The sequence below is a fragment of the Ahaetulla prasina genome, chromosome 8 (assembly GCF_028640845.1).
Source record: "Ahaetulla prasina isolate Xishuangbanna chromosome 8, ASM2864084v1, whole genome shotgun sequence".
NCBI lineage: Eukaryota > Metazoa > Chordata > Lepidosauria > Squamata > Colubridae > Ahaetulla > Ahaetulla prasina.
In genome coordinates, this window is record NC_080546.1 from 6333676 (window position 1) to 6352106 (window position 18431).

General features: G+C 41.9%; 1 protein-coding gene across 1 annotated transcript in view; it reads left to right on the forward strand.

Annotated features, from left to right (window-relative positions):
* CTNNA2 (catenin alpha 2) overlaps positions 1–18431 on the forward strand; it is a 698304-nt gene that overhangs the window by 128712 nt on the left and 551161 nt on the right. The window contains exon 3 of the mRNA XM_058193039.1: positions 13941–14136. Within this exon, the coding sequence (XP_058049022.1) occupies positions 13941–14136 (196 nt within the window). The remainder of the gene's footprint in view (positions 1–13940; positions 14137–18431) is intronic.

Consider the following 18431-nt stretch of genomic DNA (forward strand, 5'->3'; position numbering starts at 1 on the left):
AGGGATTCGAACCGCCGAGCTGCCGACCTTTCGATTGACAAGCTCAACGTCCTAGCCCCTGAGCCACCGCATTGCATAGAACCTCCTAATTAATTAATTAATTAATTTACATTATATCTGAAGGGAAGAGGAGAAACAATGAGGGTGAACCAGCTAAGCAACAATTAGCACCACAGCACTGGTCCTTTGCCAGACCGTCTGGGTCTAATCTGCCGCATGCGATCTGGCAATATGTAAGAACCACACTGACAATAATGAGGCAAAGCAGCATTTTAATGTGCTCTGGAAAGAAGGTTGAGGAAGCAGAAAATGTGGTTAGTTAAGTTAGGTGGTATCAGGGGAAATGAACCTAAAAGAAAGAGACCGGGCATCCATTTTATCTGGATTGGGAGAGAGGGACGGAGAGGGAGGGAGAGAAGAAAAAGAAACTAACTAAATAAAAGAAACTACTTATTAACCACCTTAAGAACAAAATCGAGACTCTTTCTAATACGAACAAGGGAGATTACATGGGTAGACATTCATGATTTAGGACAGGTGTCTCCAACCTTGACAACTTGAAGATCTGTGGAGCCATGCTGCCTCGGGAATTCTGAGAGTTGAAGTCTACAAGTCTCCTTCCACTTATGACTGTATGAGTGTAACTTTGTTGCTTGTATCCTTACGATTTATACTGATATTGTTTCCTGATCGCTTATTTGCACCCTATGACTATCATTAAGTGTTGTACCTTATGATTCTTGATGAACGTATCTTTTCTTTTATGTACACCGAGAGCGTGTGCACCAAGACAAATTCCTTGTAAGTCCAATCACACTTGGCCAATAAAAAATTATATTCTATTCAAGTCTTAAAGTTGCTGAGATTGGACATCCCTAGTTTAGAATAAGTTAAATATTTTAAATACCTTGTTCTTCCCCTCCCTCCCAGCTTTTACAAGGTAATCTTGTAATCTTCCCCTTGGTCATGTGTCCTCTGTGCCTCATAGAAGTGCTATAGCCATATTAAAGTTCTATCAAAAGCAAGGGAGAAACTTCATTCCAACAGTTGAGGAACTGTTGGTTACAAAATTGGTTGCTAAGTTGCTCAGTTATTACATGAGGTACACCGAACCCCAAAATTCAGCTACGTTTCTTGAGAGTTTTTCTTCAGACTCTGAGGTATGTATCTAGTACAGGAGTCTCCAAACTTGACAACTTTGGCTGGCTGGGGAATTCTGGGAGTTGAAGTCCACAAGTCTTAAACTTGCCAAGTTTGGAGACCCCCCTGATCTAATATATTCCTAAAATACATCTACCTAGTATGATGCTAAGGCAGTGGTGGGTTGCTACCGGTTCGCACTGGATCGGGCGAACCGTTAGCGGCGGCAGTGGGAGGCTCTGCCTGCCTGCCCAAACGCTTCTGCGCATGTGCAGAAGCGCCCCGTGCGTGCACATGAGCAAACTGGTAGCGACGGGATTTGGAATCCACCCCTGTGCTAAGGACATTATCTGCGTGGTTTCTAGAAGTTGAAAATGACTTGATGATACAGTCAATCATGCAGGTCACCATCTTTTGTAAAACCAATCAGAAAAAAAATATCCAGGTCACTTACTTGGTTTGTCATTTGTCTTTCATTAGCTCCATTATTATTATTATTTTTTTGCAGAGCCATCTTCATTTGCCATACCTCCTCCGCAAGAATTTTATATTGTTTTGATTAACATATTAATTAAGTATGGACTGGATGCGATGCCAGCTGGATGAATCCTCTGGATTCTTCACAAGACACTTATTAACATTTTCCCCCCCATTTGATACCATATCATTGTACTCAACATTTTCATTAAACAGTTGGGCGAAGGGGTAGAAGAAGTGCCTTATCAAAATTTGCAGAAAATACAGCATAGGATGAGCTCGCTATTATCCTAGAAGAAATTCAAAATGAACTTGAAAGGCTAAAGAGTGGACCGACTGAATAAAATGAATACATTGACATTTTATTGAGAGAAGGTGTGGCTCATTTAAAAAAAAAATATCATCTAGCTCTCTGAATCAAATTCTGTAAATGGAATAAGGAGTAAAGGGTTTTGTTTGGACGCTGCAGTTGAGGAATGATTCAATGCAACAGAGAAGGGTGGAAAGAGCAAAGAGAAGATGATCAGGAGTGGCAAGCAGGTGTTAAAAGAACACAAAGGAAATTGGGTCTGCTTAGCTTTGAAAAAGATAGCCGAGCTTGGATATAATTGCATTTTTCAAGTGCCCAAAGAATTGTCAAATAAAGGAGAGCTCTAGGCCTCTCTGCTGTCCATTCCAGTGTGCTAGACATGGAATAATGGCCTTAAGTTTCATGAAAGTCAATTTTGATTGAAAGTTAAGTAAAACTTCCAAACAATAAGAACTGTCGGGCAGAGGAAGCAATTATCAATAGAGATGGTGAAGTTTCCCTCCACTTGGATGCATTCAAGGAGAGAATTGGAGAATTGGAACTGGAGAATTGTACGCTGGAAATAATTTAATTTGGATTTCCCCTGTGAGCAGATTGGATTAGACAAATGGGCCTTTTCCAACTTCCGTAATATGCACATCCACCTACACATGCATTAGCCTCTCCCCGCTTAATAGTATAACTGTATTTTCCAGGTCAATTATCGTAACTATTCTCTCTGGGAATATCTTGAGAAGGAACTGTTTGATGACCTATATCTGGAACGTTCTTTTGAATTGTACAGTTTTGATATTATAATTCTATTAATTAACCTTTTGCACTATCCGTGCCTATGTTGCTTTAGGGTGTACGCAGCAATAGGAATGGGCCTTATATTTCAGGTTAGTGTACAGAATACCTAATTGTGCAGAAAATCCCAAGAAGTGTACAGTTGTATTGATTATTAATTTCAGAATCTCTCTCTCTCTCTCTCTCTTTCTCTCCCTCTCCCTCCCTCCCTCTCTGCACTGGCTACCTGTGGTCTTTTGGGTGCGCTTCAAGGTGTTGGTTACCACCTTTAAAGCGCTCCATCGCTTAGGGCCCGGGTACTTATGGGACCGCCTGCTGTTACCTTATGCCTCCCACCGACCAGTACGCTCACACAGAGAGGGTCTTCTCAGGGTGCTGTCCGCCAAACAATGTCGGCTGGCGGCCCCCAGGGGAAGGGCCTTCTCTGTTGCAGCACCTACCCTCTGGAACGAACTTCCCCCCGGTTTACGCCAATTACCTGACCTTTGGACCTTTCGCCGTGAATTGAAAACATACCTGTTTATCCAAGCGGGACTGGCTTGATTTTTAAATTTTCAAATTTCTGGATTTTTAATAATTTTAGATTGGGGTATTTTAGTATAGGTCAATTTGACGGTTTTAATTTTCGGCCATCTTTGAATATGTATTTTAATTGTTATTTTAATTTTGTATATTATTGTTTTAATCTGGCTGTACACCGCCCTGAGTCCTTTGGGAGAAGGGCGGTATAAAAATCTAAATAAACTAAACTAAACTAAACTAAACTCCCTGTTTCTCTCTGTCTCTCTGTCGCTCTCTCTCTCTCTCACACACACAGCAACATGTGTAACTGATTTAATTCATGATTCAAATCGTGTGACTCATTGACAACTGAACCTTTTTGGAAATGGTGAAGACCAAACAGACAAAAATAAAGACCTCCTCCTCCATTTTGTCTATGGAGTTTCTCCATCATCCAGGTCACGTTTGCCCCCAATATACTTTTGCAAGAGGCAGCTGGACTTTCCTGGTTTTTTCCTTGAAGACGTTTCACTTCTCATCCAAGAAGCGTCTTGGATGAGAAGTGAAACATCCTCAAGGGGAAAAAAACAAACAAAGTAAGTAAGTCCAGTTGCCTCTTCAAAATGGCCCTTTGGGTTCCTCCCCTTCCCCCTTTATTGCAGAAGATTGTATGCGAATAATTGCTCCTTTCCAAACAAAATTAAAAGGATATCCACTCTCTAAATCTCCTCTGTCTTCCTGCAATATGTATCTTATTCATATTTCAACTGTGCCTGTGCTTATAATTCCTAGCAGTTTCTACATTTCCCATATAATTTATTCTGCTGGTTGCTTAACAGTCTCTGTGAACCTCGTTTCCTCCTCTCCTTCCTTTTCGTTCGCCGCAGGGTTGAAAACCCCAGTTTTCGCTGCTTTGGTGGCTAACTTGCTGTTTTAGTTGCGAAGTCATGTCCGACCCATCATGACCCCATGGACAATGTTCCTCCAGGCCTTCCTGTCCTCTACCATCCTCGGGAGTTCATTTAAGCTCCCCGCCGACTACTTCAGTGACTCCATCCAGCCACCTCGTTCTCTGCCGTCCCCTTCTTCTTTTGCCCTCCATCGTTCCCAGCATGAGGCTCTTCTCCAGTGAGTCCTTCCTTCTCATTAGGTGGCCAAAGTATTTGAGTTTCCTCTTCAGGATCTGGCCTTCTAAAGAGCAGTCAGGATTGATCTCCTCTAGTACTGACCGGTTGGATCGCCTTGCAGTCCAAGGGACTTGCAGGAGTCTTCTCCAGCACCAGAGTTCAAAGGCCTCCATTCTTTGGCGCTCAGCCTTTCTCATGGTCCAACTTTCACAGCCATAAATTGCAACTGGGAAAACCAGAGCCTTGACTCTACACACTTTTGTTGGCAGGGTGATGTCTCTGCTTTTTAGTACGCTGTCTAGCTTTGCCATAGCTTTCCCTCCAGGAGCAAGTGTCTTTTATTTTCTTGGCTGCAGTCCCCAACTACAGTCATCTTGGAGCCCAGGAAAATATAATTTATTCTGCTGGTTGCTTAACAGTCTCTGTGAACCTCGTTTCCTCCTCTCCTTCCTTTTCGTTCGCCGCAGGGTTGAAAACCCCAGTTTTCGCTGCTTTGGTGGCTAACTTGCTGTTTTAGTTGCGAAGTCATGTCCGACCCATCATGACCCCATGGACAATGTTCCTCCAGGCCTTCCTGTCCTCTACCATCCTCGGGAGTTCATTTAAGCTCCCCGCCGACTACTTCAGTGACTCCATCCAGCCACCTCGTTCTCTGCCGTCCCCTTCTTCTTTTGCCCTCCATCGTTCCCAGCATGAGGCTCTTCTCCAGTGAGTCCTTCCTTCTCATTAGGTGGCCAAAGTATTTGAGTTTCCTCTTCAGGATCTGGCCTTCTAAAGAGCAGTCAGGATTGATCTCCTCTAGTACTGACCGGTTGGATCGCCTTGCAGTCCAAGGGACTTGCAGGAGTCTTCTCCAGCACCAGAGTTCAAAGGCCTCCATTCTTTGGCGCTCAGCCTTTCTCATGGTCCAACTTTCACAGCCATAAATTGCAACTGGGAAAACCAGAGCCTTGACTCTACACACTTTTGTTGGCAGGGTGATGTCTCTGCTTTTTAGTACGCTGTCTAGCTTTGCCATAGCTTTCCCTCCAGGAGCAAGTGTCTTTTATTTTCTTGGCTGCAGTCCCCAACTACAGTCATCTTGGAGCCCAGGAAAATAAAAAATTATTCTGCTGGTTGCTTAATAGTCTCTGTGAACCTCATTTCCTCCTCTCCTCCCTTTTGGTTCGCCGCAGGGTTGAAAACCCCAGTTTTGGCTGCTTTGGTTGCTAACTACTATTTTCTAAACTTTGGGGTTGAGCATTGGATCCCTCTGGCCCGAATGGCTCCAGAGAGGATATCCAGCCAGAAAGAGGAAAAACTGATTAGCAGAATTGGCAGGCTGCGGTGCTTCTGGATCAATTTGGCATGACTGCTAGGCTCTGCCTCCTTGTTAGGCTTGAGGCTTCCCATATTCCTAAATCAAGACCTCCTCTTCCTAGGCTTTCAGTCCCCCAGACCCTGGCAGCTGTGGACCTTATCAAGCTGACTTGATCCTGGAGTCTTTTGAGTTTTCCCAGCCCCTGTCTGCAGTCCTAACCCTTTCCCTTTTCTCCAGGAGAGAGAAACACAAACCTGTTGTACAGGTATTGCGTTTCCCTGAAAATACGACCTATTCAAAAAGTAAGGCATTGATTAGGCCATGTGATGGACATATGGGTGCTGGGCAGGGACTTGGGTGGAGAAAACCCTGGAAGCTTTCAGATTCGGGTTTTCCCAGATGTGCCAGTATGACATCTCTAATAAAATGGAACTTTGAGCCCTCGGAATCTTCTTTCGTTGGGGAGCGTTACTTGGAATCCTGACACAGAGGGTTGTAGGCCGCCATTGCAGCTGAAAACGGAGCTTGGGAGCCTGTTTTCACTGGCAGAGCCCTCGGGCCACCAGCGAGGAGTGATGCTGAACTAGCTACTCCCCCCCTGCCTCCCCCCCACAAGGTAAAACACAACCCTGATGCAGCCCTCAATGAAATTGGAGTCTTGGAGTCCTAGTGGATAACCATTTAGATATGAGCCAGCAGTGTGCAGCAGCTGTTAAAAAAGCCAACACAGTTCTGGGCTGCATAAACAGAGGGATAGAATCAAGATCACGTGAAGTGTTAGTACCACTTTATAATGCCTTGGTAAGGCCACACTTGGAATATTGCATCCAGTTTTGGTCGCCACGATGTAAAAAAAATGTTGAGACTCTAGAAAGAGTGCAGAGAAGAGCAACAACGATGATTAGGGGACTGGAGGATAAAACATATGAAGAACGGTTGCAGGAACTGGGTATGTCTAGTTTAATGAAAAGAAGGACTAGGGGAGACATGATAGCTGTGTTCTAATATCTCAGGGGCTGCCACAAAGAAGAGGAAGTCAAGCTATTCTCCAAAACACCTGAGGGTAGAACAAGAAGCAATGGGTGGAAACTGATCAAAGAAAGAAGCAACTTAGAACTAAGGAGAAATTTCCTGACAGTTAGAACAATTAATAAGTGGAACGACTTGCCTTCAGAAGCTGTGAATGCTCCAACACTGGAAATTTTTAAGAAAATGTTGGATAACCATCTGACTGAGATGGTGTAGGGTTTCCTGCCTGGGCAGGGGGTTGGACTAGAAGGCCTCCAAGGTCCCTTCCAACTCTGTTGTTATGTTATGTTATGTTATGTTAAATCAAGTTTGAGAGCCCTGCACTAGACCAAACTGACACTAATGTTAAAGACAGGAAAAGAATAAGGGATGTGCAGAAAAGAGAGGCCTGCTTTGAGTTAAACAGGGCATGCATTGACTTAAGATTCCCCCTCCACAGTTCTCATTCGAATCTATGGATTAGGACAAATATCCATATAGTTGTACAGTGTAACACTTTCAAATGAGTTGATGGTTTTCAAAAGGCAGTTCAAGTTATTGGATTTCTTTTCCCCCCCATGGTGCAGTTATTGATCTGTAAACTCATTATATGAAAAAAATACCCTTAATTTGCTCTGAATCGTAGCAAACAGTATATAATTGCTATAATTTTTAAGACACTCCATTGCAAATTTAGTAATCGATCCATTTGATATTTTTACGAGTGATATTTTTGAACCTTGAACTGAGCTTTTTTTTGTTTTATTTATTTTTTTGTTCTCAGAGTAGCGAGTTTTGCTTGGTGTGAAATGTTCTGAGGTTGCTATTTGACACCACGCATCAAGTCCGTCATGTAGAATAGGAAACTGTGGAATCTGTCCATTTAGGTGGTTGTTCCTCTGTTACAGTGAGATTATATATTTAGCACTGTTGCTATCCTTGATTTTTTTCTTTTCTTTTCTTTTTTCTTTTTTGCTTTACTTGTGTGTCAGGTGGTCACCGAGAATAGCGTTTTAGTGATATGCCAAATTGTAAGGAAAATTGCCGTAATTGTATTGGGAGCATTTCAAAACAGAAGCAAGAGTTTTAGAGCGATTCCATAGGCTACACTGAGGAATAACAACATAATGAGACAATAGTATTTCAGATGGAAGAACTCATCTTTTTTAGAAAAAAAATCTCTGTAAATCTCTTCGCTGAATTTGTCTGACTGGGATTTCTTTCTTTCTTTCTTTTTTAAAATAGTTTTTATTGAATATTTCCCAACTTTAAACAAGTGAGAAAAAAAAAAACAAGGACAAAAAATAATAAGACAAATACAAACAAATAGAAAAAACAAACAACACAACAGTGTAATGCAATTTTACAACTTTCCGTATCAGCATATACTGTATATTTTACTTTGTAATTCACTATTCAATATTTGCCTTCTCATAGATTTTAACAATTCTAGTAATAGTATAATAATTATAATAATATAAGACTGATTATAACCATTCGGATTATACATATATACATTTATCTTCATATTATAGTCAATATTTATTTATTTATTTATTTATTTAATTAATTAATTAATTAATTTCTACACCTCCCTTCTCCCGAAGGACTCAGGGCGGTTTACAGCCAAAATAAAACAACATAGACAAAAATTAAAACATTTTAAAAATCTGATTCTAAAATTGGCCAAAAATAAGTTTAAAAGTATCAAAAAAACCCTAGTAAAAACCCCCACATTTAAAAATTACGTTAGGCCAGACCCGCACGATGGAACAAAAAGGTCTTAAGCTCGCGTTTGAAGGTCCGGAGGTCAGGGAGTTGACGTAACCCCGGAGGCAGCTCATTCCAAAGGGCAGGAGCACCCACAGAGAAGGCCCTCCCCCTGGGGGTCGCCAGTCGACATTGTTTGACTGACAGCACCCTGAGGAGGCCCTCCCTATGGGAGCGCACAGGTCGATGGGAGGCTATTGGTGGCAGTAGGCGGTCCCGTAGATAACCCGGTCCTATGCCATGGAGCTCTTTAAAGGTGATCACCAACACCTTGAATTGCACCCGGAAGACCACCGGCAACCAGTGCAGCTTGCGTAGGAGAGGTGTTACATGGGAGCATCGTGTTGCTCCCTCTATCACCCGCACAGCCGCATTCTGGACCAGCTGGTCCAGTTTTATAACTTTTATTTCTTATTTTGGCTTCTATTCTCTCGCCCTGTCTGATCGGGATTTCTAATTGCGTAATGTAGTAAAAAATTGTTCAGACTTCCGGGTGGCTCCACCTCTTCGCTGAGCCCTAATTAAAGGGGCTCCGCACTGAACATCGTAAAAGCCAGGAAAAGCCGGCTTTAATCTTTTTCCCTGGATGAAAGGGGGAAGATAAGAGCGCAGGAAATGTTGGTAGACCTCCCCAGAGGCTTTGTTTTAATTAAGCAGAGCCTCGAAGGGTCGACGGGTCCCATAAATATTCCTGCCATCTCCGACTTCAGTGCGTGTCTGCAAAAGCAGGAAAAGAAGAAGGTGTCCATCTCTGCTAATTGTCTTATCTTTATGGATCTCTTTAAGCAGACGGAATGAGTGCAAGCGGACGATTATTGGATTGCAAGTATTTTTGATTTCCGGACTTCTACCTTTTAAAAAAGAGAATTTTTTTTTTCTCCTTTGTTTTAATTGACTCTTAAAGATGGCGCCTGAACGGGAGTGAAAATGACGAATAAGAAGATAAGAAAAGTTATGTGTGGATTTTAATGAAGTGAACTGAGCTCTCCTATACTTAAAGGGGAAAAGAGAAGTTTCTAGACTTATATTTTGTGAATTTTAAAACTGAAATGGCTACTAAACCACCTAAGACTGGGGCAGAAGGGTTCTGAACTAGCTTTAGAAGATCTGATTAAAGAGCAAGGGAAAGTGTCTGAAGAAAGGTTTAAGGAGATTATGGATAATAATGAGAAAATAAGAGAAGAAATAAAAGAGAATAATAAAAAAATAAGAGAAGATATCCTGATGGCTTTTCAAGGTTTGGCAAAAAGACTGGAGGTGGTGGAGGAGGAGGTGCAAGAAATTGTTCAGTCAAATCAACAAATAGAAAATAGAATGGGGGGAATGCAAATCAAATTGGATAAAAATGAAGATCAAGTGGTGGTGATGCAGTATAGAATGATGGAAGGAGCTCTGAGAATTAGGGGTTTGAATGAGGAAAAAGGGGAAGATTTAAAAAAAACTTTATCAGAAGCTCTGGCTGAATTTATTGAACTTGATCCACAAGAGGTTGTTTATCAAATTGACAAAATTTATAGAGTTAATTCTTGGATTGCTAGGCAAAAGAAACTTCCTAGAGACATCGTGGTTTATTTTTTGAAAAGAACAGTGAGGAATCAAATTTTGCAAGTTGCTTTTCAGAAAAACTTGAAAATAGGGGAACAGGAGTTGAAGGTTTTGAAAGAGATCCCTCCCAAGATGTTAAGGGATAGAAAAGACTTTACATTTTTTACACAAGAACTTAAGAAATACCAGATTCAATTTAGATGGGAGGTTCCAGTTGGCTTGACAGTGTATTATCAGGGAAGAAGATATCGTATTGACACAGTGCTTAAGGCCAAAGATTTTCTTTCTACAGTGCTGAAATTTGAAATAGAAATAATAGAAAAAAGAATTCAAGAGACTCAAATGGGTGTGGAAGCTGAGGTGATTCCAGTGATGTTACCATCAGAGGAACAACCACAAGAACAAAAGAAGTACCAACAATACAAGAATGGATATTGAAAGTTGCCAATTTGGCTGAGATGGCGAAGATATCAGCCTTTTTGAAAGACAATACGCAAGAAAGATACTTAAAGGAATGGAAAAAATGGATTGACTATATTCAACGTAGATATCAGACTAAGAGTTATCAGACTGTTTTTGAATGATTATGATGTATTATGTTTGATTGCTTTGGGGGGAAGTTAGGAATTGATGATTGTAGGGGTATAATTAAGTTGGGACGAAAACTTTTTAGCATATGTTTGTTTTACTTTTAACTATACCTTGTGCTTGTTCCGGGAAGTCGGGGGGGGGGAGGGGGGTTGCGAAGGGAAGGGGGAGGGGGGGAAAGGGGGGGAAAAAAATTTTGTAAAACTTTTTGAATTAAAAAAAAAAAAAATTGTTGTCAGATCACAATGTAAAGGGAAACCGTGAGCTGAAAACGCACCTATTTATTCAAGCGGGACTGGCCTAAAATTTTAGTGGGGTTATTTATATTTTAATGTTTTAAATTGTTTTAAATTCGGCCACCTTATAATATGTTGGTTTTAATTTCTTTTAATATTTATACTGTGATTTTTTACTTGGCTGTACACCGCCCTGAGTCCTTCAGGAGAAGGGCGGTATAAAAATTGAATAAAATAAATAAATAAATAAATAAATAAACCAATATCTTCAAGAGGTGTAAATAACTTAAAATATATTTTGTGACTGCATAATGAAAGGCTCTGTCTTTGTTTTTTAATGTTTGTCTGTAGTGCTGTTGCATCAGCCATCTTGCCTCTCTCTCTCTCTCTCTCTCTCTCTCTCTCTCTCTCTCTCTCTCACACACACACACACACACACACACACACACACACACACACACTCCTAGCAAATACTGGGAGAGTTTTTAACCTCTCCACAGATACATAGGTAAAATGTAAGTTATTCAGCCATTCAGCCTGTATGACCTGCCTCATGCAGGTAGTCCTCGACTTACGACGTTGAGTCCAAAGTTTCAGTCGCTCAGTGAGGCATTTGTTAAGTGAGTTTTGCCCCATTTGATGACCTTTCCGGACACCGTTGTTAAGTGAATTACTGCAGATTGTTAAATTCGTAATATGGTTGTTTAGTGAATCTGGCTTCCCCGTGGGCTTTGCTTGTCAGAAGGCCATAAAAAGCGGTTACACGTTATATAACTATATATAACTATATACAATTATCAATGTTATTTATTTATTTATTTTATTTATTTATTTTTCGTATTTGTATATCGCCCTATCTCCCTAGGGACTCAGAGCGGTTCACAGGCAAATAAAAAGGTACATATAAATACAGAATAAAATATCAATTAAAAAACTTATTCCACATAGCCAAATAATTAAAAAGAACAGTATTTATAAAAAAAACCCATTAAACCCATAGTTATAGTTATTTGCCAAGCATCTGACTTTTTATCACATGACCATGGGGATGCTACAATGGTCATAAGTGTGAAAAATGGTCGTAAGTCCCCTTTTTAGTGCCGTCAGAACTTCAAACGTTCACTAAATGAACTGTTGTAGGCTGAGGCTACCTGTATAGAGTCATCCATTGTGTTAATTGTCCACACACCTTCAAGCGGCCACAAATTGAGAGACACTGCTATAGAAAACCAAGTTTAGAAAGACATATTGATTGGGTGAAGGTGTGAGATGGATCTGTAGTCTTAATACCTTGGAGCTAGCAGCACTGCAGCAGCACCGCCAATGCACGGTCAAATTGCTTGGAAAGAACACAGTTTTCATTATCTTGAACATTTGTTCGACGGAGGCCTCACAAAGAGACCTGAAACCCCCGTGAACTGGTAGGCTGTCAAATGCTTTATTAAAAGAGAAGTGGGAAAAGACAAAGAAAAGGAGCCATCTTCGGTGACTTTGATGATCATTAGAAGGGGGCTTGTTTCAAGCTGGCGGCACGATGGCTCAGTGGTTAACACGCTTGTTTTGTCAGCTGGACAGCTGGTAACCTAGGTTCGAGACCTGAGTGCCACACGACGGGGTGAGTTCCCGTCCTTGCCTCAGCTCCCATCGACCGAGCAGCTAAAAAGCAGGCAAAATGCAAATTGATAAATATGCAGCGCTCTGTGACTTTATGCTGGCCACATGTTCGGGGAAACGCCTTCGGACAATCCTAACCCAGTGGCCTTGAAACGGAGATGAGCATTGTCCCTACAGTCAGCAACAACTATCAGAGTAAAAGCTGCAGGGACTCCTTTACCTTTTACCTTTGTTTCAATCTACTCCTGTACTAATCTGGCTGTGAGGCACAAGGAACCAGAACGATACTACGGGATGATCAGAGTTGCTTCTTTATTGCCGCCAACCTACATACAAGAATCTCGCCAGGGTGGCTGCATTCTCTTGGGAAGAGCCAGATCAAGGTTTCAGGGATTTTAAGGGAGGTCAGACCTGCAATGACTCTTTAAGTTTGCCATTCTCATGATTTAGGATTTATGTTGATTTTTTAAAATTTAGTATCTTATGACTATCATTGAGTGTTCCTTTATGATTTATGATGATTGTATTTTTATGATTATGATCATGTTTTATAAGACTGAGTCTTATGCACTGGAGACAAACTCCTTGTGTGTGTCCAATCACACTTGGCCAGTAAAGAACCTTCCTTCCTTCCTTCCTTCCTTCCTCCCTCCCTCCCTCCCTCCTCTCTTTCTCTCTCTCTTTTCTTCCTTCCTTCTTTCTTTTTCTTTCTTTTTCTTTCCTTCCTCCTTCCTTCCTCCCTCCCTCCCTCCCTCCTTCCTTCCTTCTTTCCTTTCTCTCTCTCTCTCTTTCCTTCTTTCCTTCCTTTCTTCCTTTTTTCTTTCCTCCTTCCTTCCTTCCTTCCTTCCTTCCTTCCTTCCTTCCTTCCTTCCTTCCTTCCTTCCTTCCTTCCTTCCTTCCTTCCTTCCTTCCTCTCTTTCTCTCTCTCTTTGTTTTCTTCCTTCTTTCTTTTTCTTTCTCTTTCCTTCCTCCTTCCTTCCTTCCTCCCTCCCTCCTTCCTTCCTTCCTTCCTCTCTCTCTTTCTCTTTCTCTCTCTCTTTCCTTCCTTCTTTCCTTCCTTCCTTTTCCTTCCTTTCTTTTCCTTCCTTCCTTCCTTCCTTCCTTCCTTCCTTCCTTCCTTCCTTCCTTCCTTCCTTCCTTCCTTCCTTCCTTCCTTCCTTCCTTCCTTCCTTCCTTCCTTCCTTTTCTTTCTTTCCATCCCTGCCTATCTATCTATCTATCTATCTATCTATCTATCTATCTATCTATCTATCTATCTATCTATCTGTCTGTCTGTCTTCCACCTATCTACCTATCATCTGTCTGTCTATCAGTCTCTTCATTACTCCCTCTATTCTAGCTGGAGATTCTACCGTAATGACCATGTTAGGTTCTGCTGATGTCCTACTTTAAATTAAGTTTACAAAGACTTCAGTATCCCGTGAAAAAGAAATAGGCTTCTCCCAAATACTGAAATTGGTCTCTTAGGACGATCGTGCGTAGAACAAAATATAAGGCGATATTCATAACTGACTTTCTTGATTTCTCCTCCCAAGGTGACGACCCTCGTAAACACCAGCAACAAAGGGCCTTCAGGAAAAAAGAAAGGCCGGTCCAAGAAAGCCCACGTCTTAGCAGCTTCCGTTGAGCAAGCCACTCAGAACTTCTTGGAGAAAGGAGAACAGATTGCGAAAGAAAGCCAAGACTTGAAGGACGAATTGGTGGCCGCCGTGGAGGATGTGCGCAAGCAAGGTGTGTACGTGGCCAAGGGCAGGCACCTGATCAGAGTTATCGGCAGGATATAGGCAGGGGTGGGCTTCAAATTTTTTTAGCAAGGGATTCTCTGCCTGGTTTCTGGGTGGACGTGGTCATGCTGGGCGTGGCCCAGTCGGCCTCCTGCACCCTGGGGGAGGGGTGTTTTTGCCCTCCCCGGGCTCCGGAGGTTTTCCTTGAGCTTCCGGGAGGATGAAAACAGCCTCCCCAGGCTTTGGAGGCCCTCTGGAAGTTCTTCCTGAACTTCCGGTAGGCCTGTTTTTCACCCTCCCCGAGGCTCCCCGTGCGCCTTGAACTTACCTGCATCCAAAACGGGCCACGTGGGGACTCCTGGGAGGGGAGGGGCAGGGTGACCATGGCCAGCCAGGAGTGGGATTTTGGGGTTCTCCAATCTGCACAGAATTCTCCCGAACCCCAGCAGTGAACCTCAAGCAGCCCACCCCTAGATATAGGTGGCCCTTGACTTTCGACCACCTCTGAGTCCAATTTTTCTGTTGCTAAGCAAGACAGTTGTTAAGTGAGTTTTGCCCCATTTTACGACCTTTTGTTGCCACAGTTATTCAGTGAGGCACTGCAGTTGTTAAGTTAGTAACGCTTAACATCTGGCTTCCCCATTGACTTTGCTTATCAGAAGGTCACAAAAGGGGATCACGTGACCCTGGGACCCTGCAACTTTCATAAACACGTGACGGCTGCCAAGTGTCTGAATTTTGATCACGTGACCATGGGGATGCTGCAATAGTCATTAGCGGGAAAGGTGGTCGTAAGTCACTTTTTTTCAGTGCCATTCAATTGTTATTCAGGTTTGCCAGGATTCGTTCCGTGAATTGTCACTAAATGAACTGTTGTAAGTCAAGGACTTCCTGTAATAGCAATAGCACTTAGACTTATATACTGCTTACTTAGTGCTTTACAGTCCTCTCTATGAGGATTACAGAGTCTGCATATTGCACCCAACAATCTGGGTCCTTGTTTTACCGACTTTGGGAGGACGGAAGACTGAGTCAACCTTGAGTCAGTCAGGATGAAACTGCTGGCAGTGAGCAGAGTCAGCCTGCAATACTGCATTCCAACCATTGTACCACCATGACAATAATAATAATAATGAGAAGAGAAGAGAATGCAGAAGAGAAGAGAAGAGAAGAGAATGCAGAAGAGAAGAAAAGAGAATTCTTTATCGGCCAAGAGTGATTGGGCACACAAGGAATTTGTCTTTGGTGCATAGACTCTCAGTGTACATAAGGAGAACAAAATACATTCATCAAAAATAAAAAAATACAACACAATGCTAGTCACAGGGTATTAATAGGGTATTAATAATAATAATAAATTTTAAGAAGATACTTGGTTGATACCTAGGACGCTGGCAGTAACCTATATCGATCATCAGTGCCAGTCAATAATATTTGGGAGGCATTTTTAAGTGTCCAGTTGACTGAGTTTCATGTTTAATGAATAAAAGTATCATCCTCATGATCATCATCGTTCTATGAACACATCACACACTGAATGCTGTCTGCGAGGCTTTTGTGCAGTTATTAAGAATTAATGGAGCAACCCATTAAGAACTGCTCTGTATGCCCATCTCTTTTTTTTACATGCATTTCCCAAACGGACCTGTGGGAGAATTTGGGTTGCTTTCACAAACCCGTCTTTGAAACAGAGTGCAGCACTTCCTGGCCTCATGTGGTTCTTCTCAGAGGAACTGATTGTATGAATTATTCCTGTCAAATCTATTATCACAGTTGTCAGCTGCCGAAGAATAACTTCGGTGCAATGTTTTATAGAGTGTAATCACACGTTCCAAGTTAGGTTTAATTATAGTCCCAGCAACATATTTCACGGCATCGATTAATTTTTATTTACATATGCTTCGATTTTATTCACGTACTCTTCTTGACTGACGTTTGCGGGCTTTCAGCGAGCAACAGAGCCCCTTTCGAAAGGAGAAAAGAGAAACCACGGACTGGTTTGTCTTATAACTGGAAGCATTCTTTAACAGGTTGTCCTTATTTAGTGACCGCAATTGGGACCGTCAGCTTAGGCTGTTAAGCAAAACAGTCGCTAAGTGAAACTGCAATTTCGCTTTCGGCCTGACGGTTAGTTTTCCTTTGCTTTACTGACCTGCAAAGTTTGTTAATGTGAAGATGGGTTGCAAAGTTATTTTTTTCAACCCCCCTGTAAACTGTGAACAGCGAATAGTGTTCGGTGGGCAGGAAATAAAATAAAAAAAAAATAAAGCAAATATTGTCTAATGAGACTGCAGAGCCAGAACACTTTAATTTCTGGAAGTAGCTGCATTAAAAATTATTATTTAATTCTTCCTCTCCTCCTCCTCCTTTTCCTCCTCCTCCCCCTCCTCCTCCTTTTCCTCCTCCTCCCCCTCCTCCTCCTCTTTTTCTTCCTCCTCTCTTCTTCCCCTCCCTCCTCCTCCTCCTCCTCCTCTTTTTCTGTTGATCTGATAACAGGATAGAGAGCATGCTAAATTTAACTGTGCCATCAGTGGACTGGTATTGATGTATCTGTGACTATTATTTTTTTTAACTGAGGGAAAAATATTTATAACCAGTTCTTGCAATTTGCTATCTGTTTCAATTGTTATTCAGCTTTGTCAGGATTCATTCTGTGAGTTATTATGTGCTAAATGTCACTCTATGCAAATATTTTTTGTCCTCTCAGGTCCTCTCCAAACCCATTAATTATTTTACAGCTCTCAGAAAACAGAGATTGTGAAAGGCATTATATTCTCTGTTCCTGGGCGATATGGAGCACTTGGGATGAATGAACAGACACTGTGTAAAAAATCTTAGAAAATATATTGCAGTTTACCTTTTTGCAGTAATATTTTTAATAACCTTAAGCGGTGAGCAATAAGCTAGTTACCAAAGGTAGTCGAAATAGAAAGGAAAATTAAAAAAAAAACTCAGCTACATATCTCAGTTTATCCCCTGTTGTCCTAAATTAATGTACTCTCTCCTACTGTAATTTTTAATGTGAACTAAAATTAATATAGACGTTAACTTCTGAAGTACATGCACCAAATTCAGCCAAACCCTGAATTCAGGCTGACCTGACCTGAATCTGTCCTCAAACTGAATTTTTGCAATGAATTTCCTATGAAGATCTGCAATGGAAGGACAGAGCATTTGAATGATACAGGATTTCATAATGACGCCGAAGAGCATAGAGACTCCAAACTGATGACATGTTTGACCCCGCCTTCAGGTTTATTTATTTATTTATTTATTTATTTTATTTGATTTTTATACCGCCCTTCTCCCGAAGGACTCAGGGCGGTGTACAGGCATAATAAAACCGACAATACAATATACAAGTTTAAAATACGATTTAAAAAACTTATTTAAATTAGCCCAGTGATTAAAATTTACCATGCTAAGACCCCGTTTAAAATTAATAAATTTAACATTAAAATCCCAATTTAAGCCAGCCCCGCGCGGATAAAAAGATGGGTCTTGAGTTCGCGACGAAATGTCCGAAGGTCAGGTATTTGGCGTAAACCCGGGGGAAGCTCGTTCCAGAGTGTGGGAGCCCCCACAGAGAAGGCCCTTCCCCTGGGGGCCGCCAGCCGACATTGTTTGGCGGACGGCACCCTGAGAAGTCCCTCTCTATGGGAGCGTACGGGTCTGTGGGAGGCGTGTGGTAACAGCAGGCGGTCCCGTAAGTACCCAGGTCCTAAGCCAGGTTCTGCTTGATCATCTCTTACACACAGTACATTGTGTCGAAAATATTGTGGGAAAGCAGGTCACAACTCTGTCTCAGAAGAGAATGCATTCTGTCATGACTCAGAGGAATTGTCCCAACATTCCCAGTTGTGACAAAGATTGCAGTGTCTCACCTTCATGGATTAAGCACGGGGGTGGGTGGGGGGCAAGATCATAATGACATTTCAGTCTCTTCTTCATGTTTCTCAGGACTTCGTTCAGCCTTGACAAGATCTCCTTTGAATCTGAACCCAGATGTAGGTGATGACCAGGCTGGGACTGAGGGAAGGGTCAAATATGTCATAAGTCTCGAGTCCCTCCTCTTCTACAAGAGATCTAAGTCCAACCTACCTTGAATTCCATTGAGTTTTATCGACCACCAGCTTGCTTTGACCATTAGTAGTTCAGATTCTTGTACAGAGCTTGAGCGTGGAATAAACCTGCATACATTCACTTCAACTGCCTGGACTCCTGATTGATACCAGATTTGTAACTCAGATGTGCAATCCTTGAGATGCCCAGCTTTATTTTGGGTATCAGGGGAACCGGTGA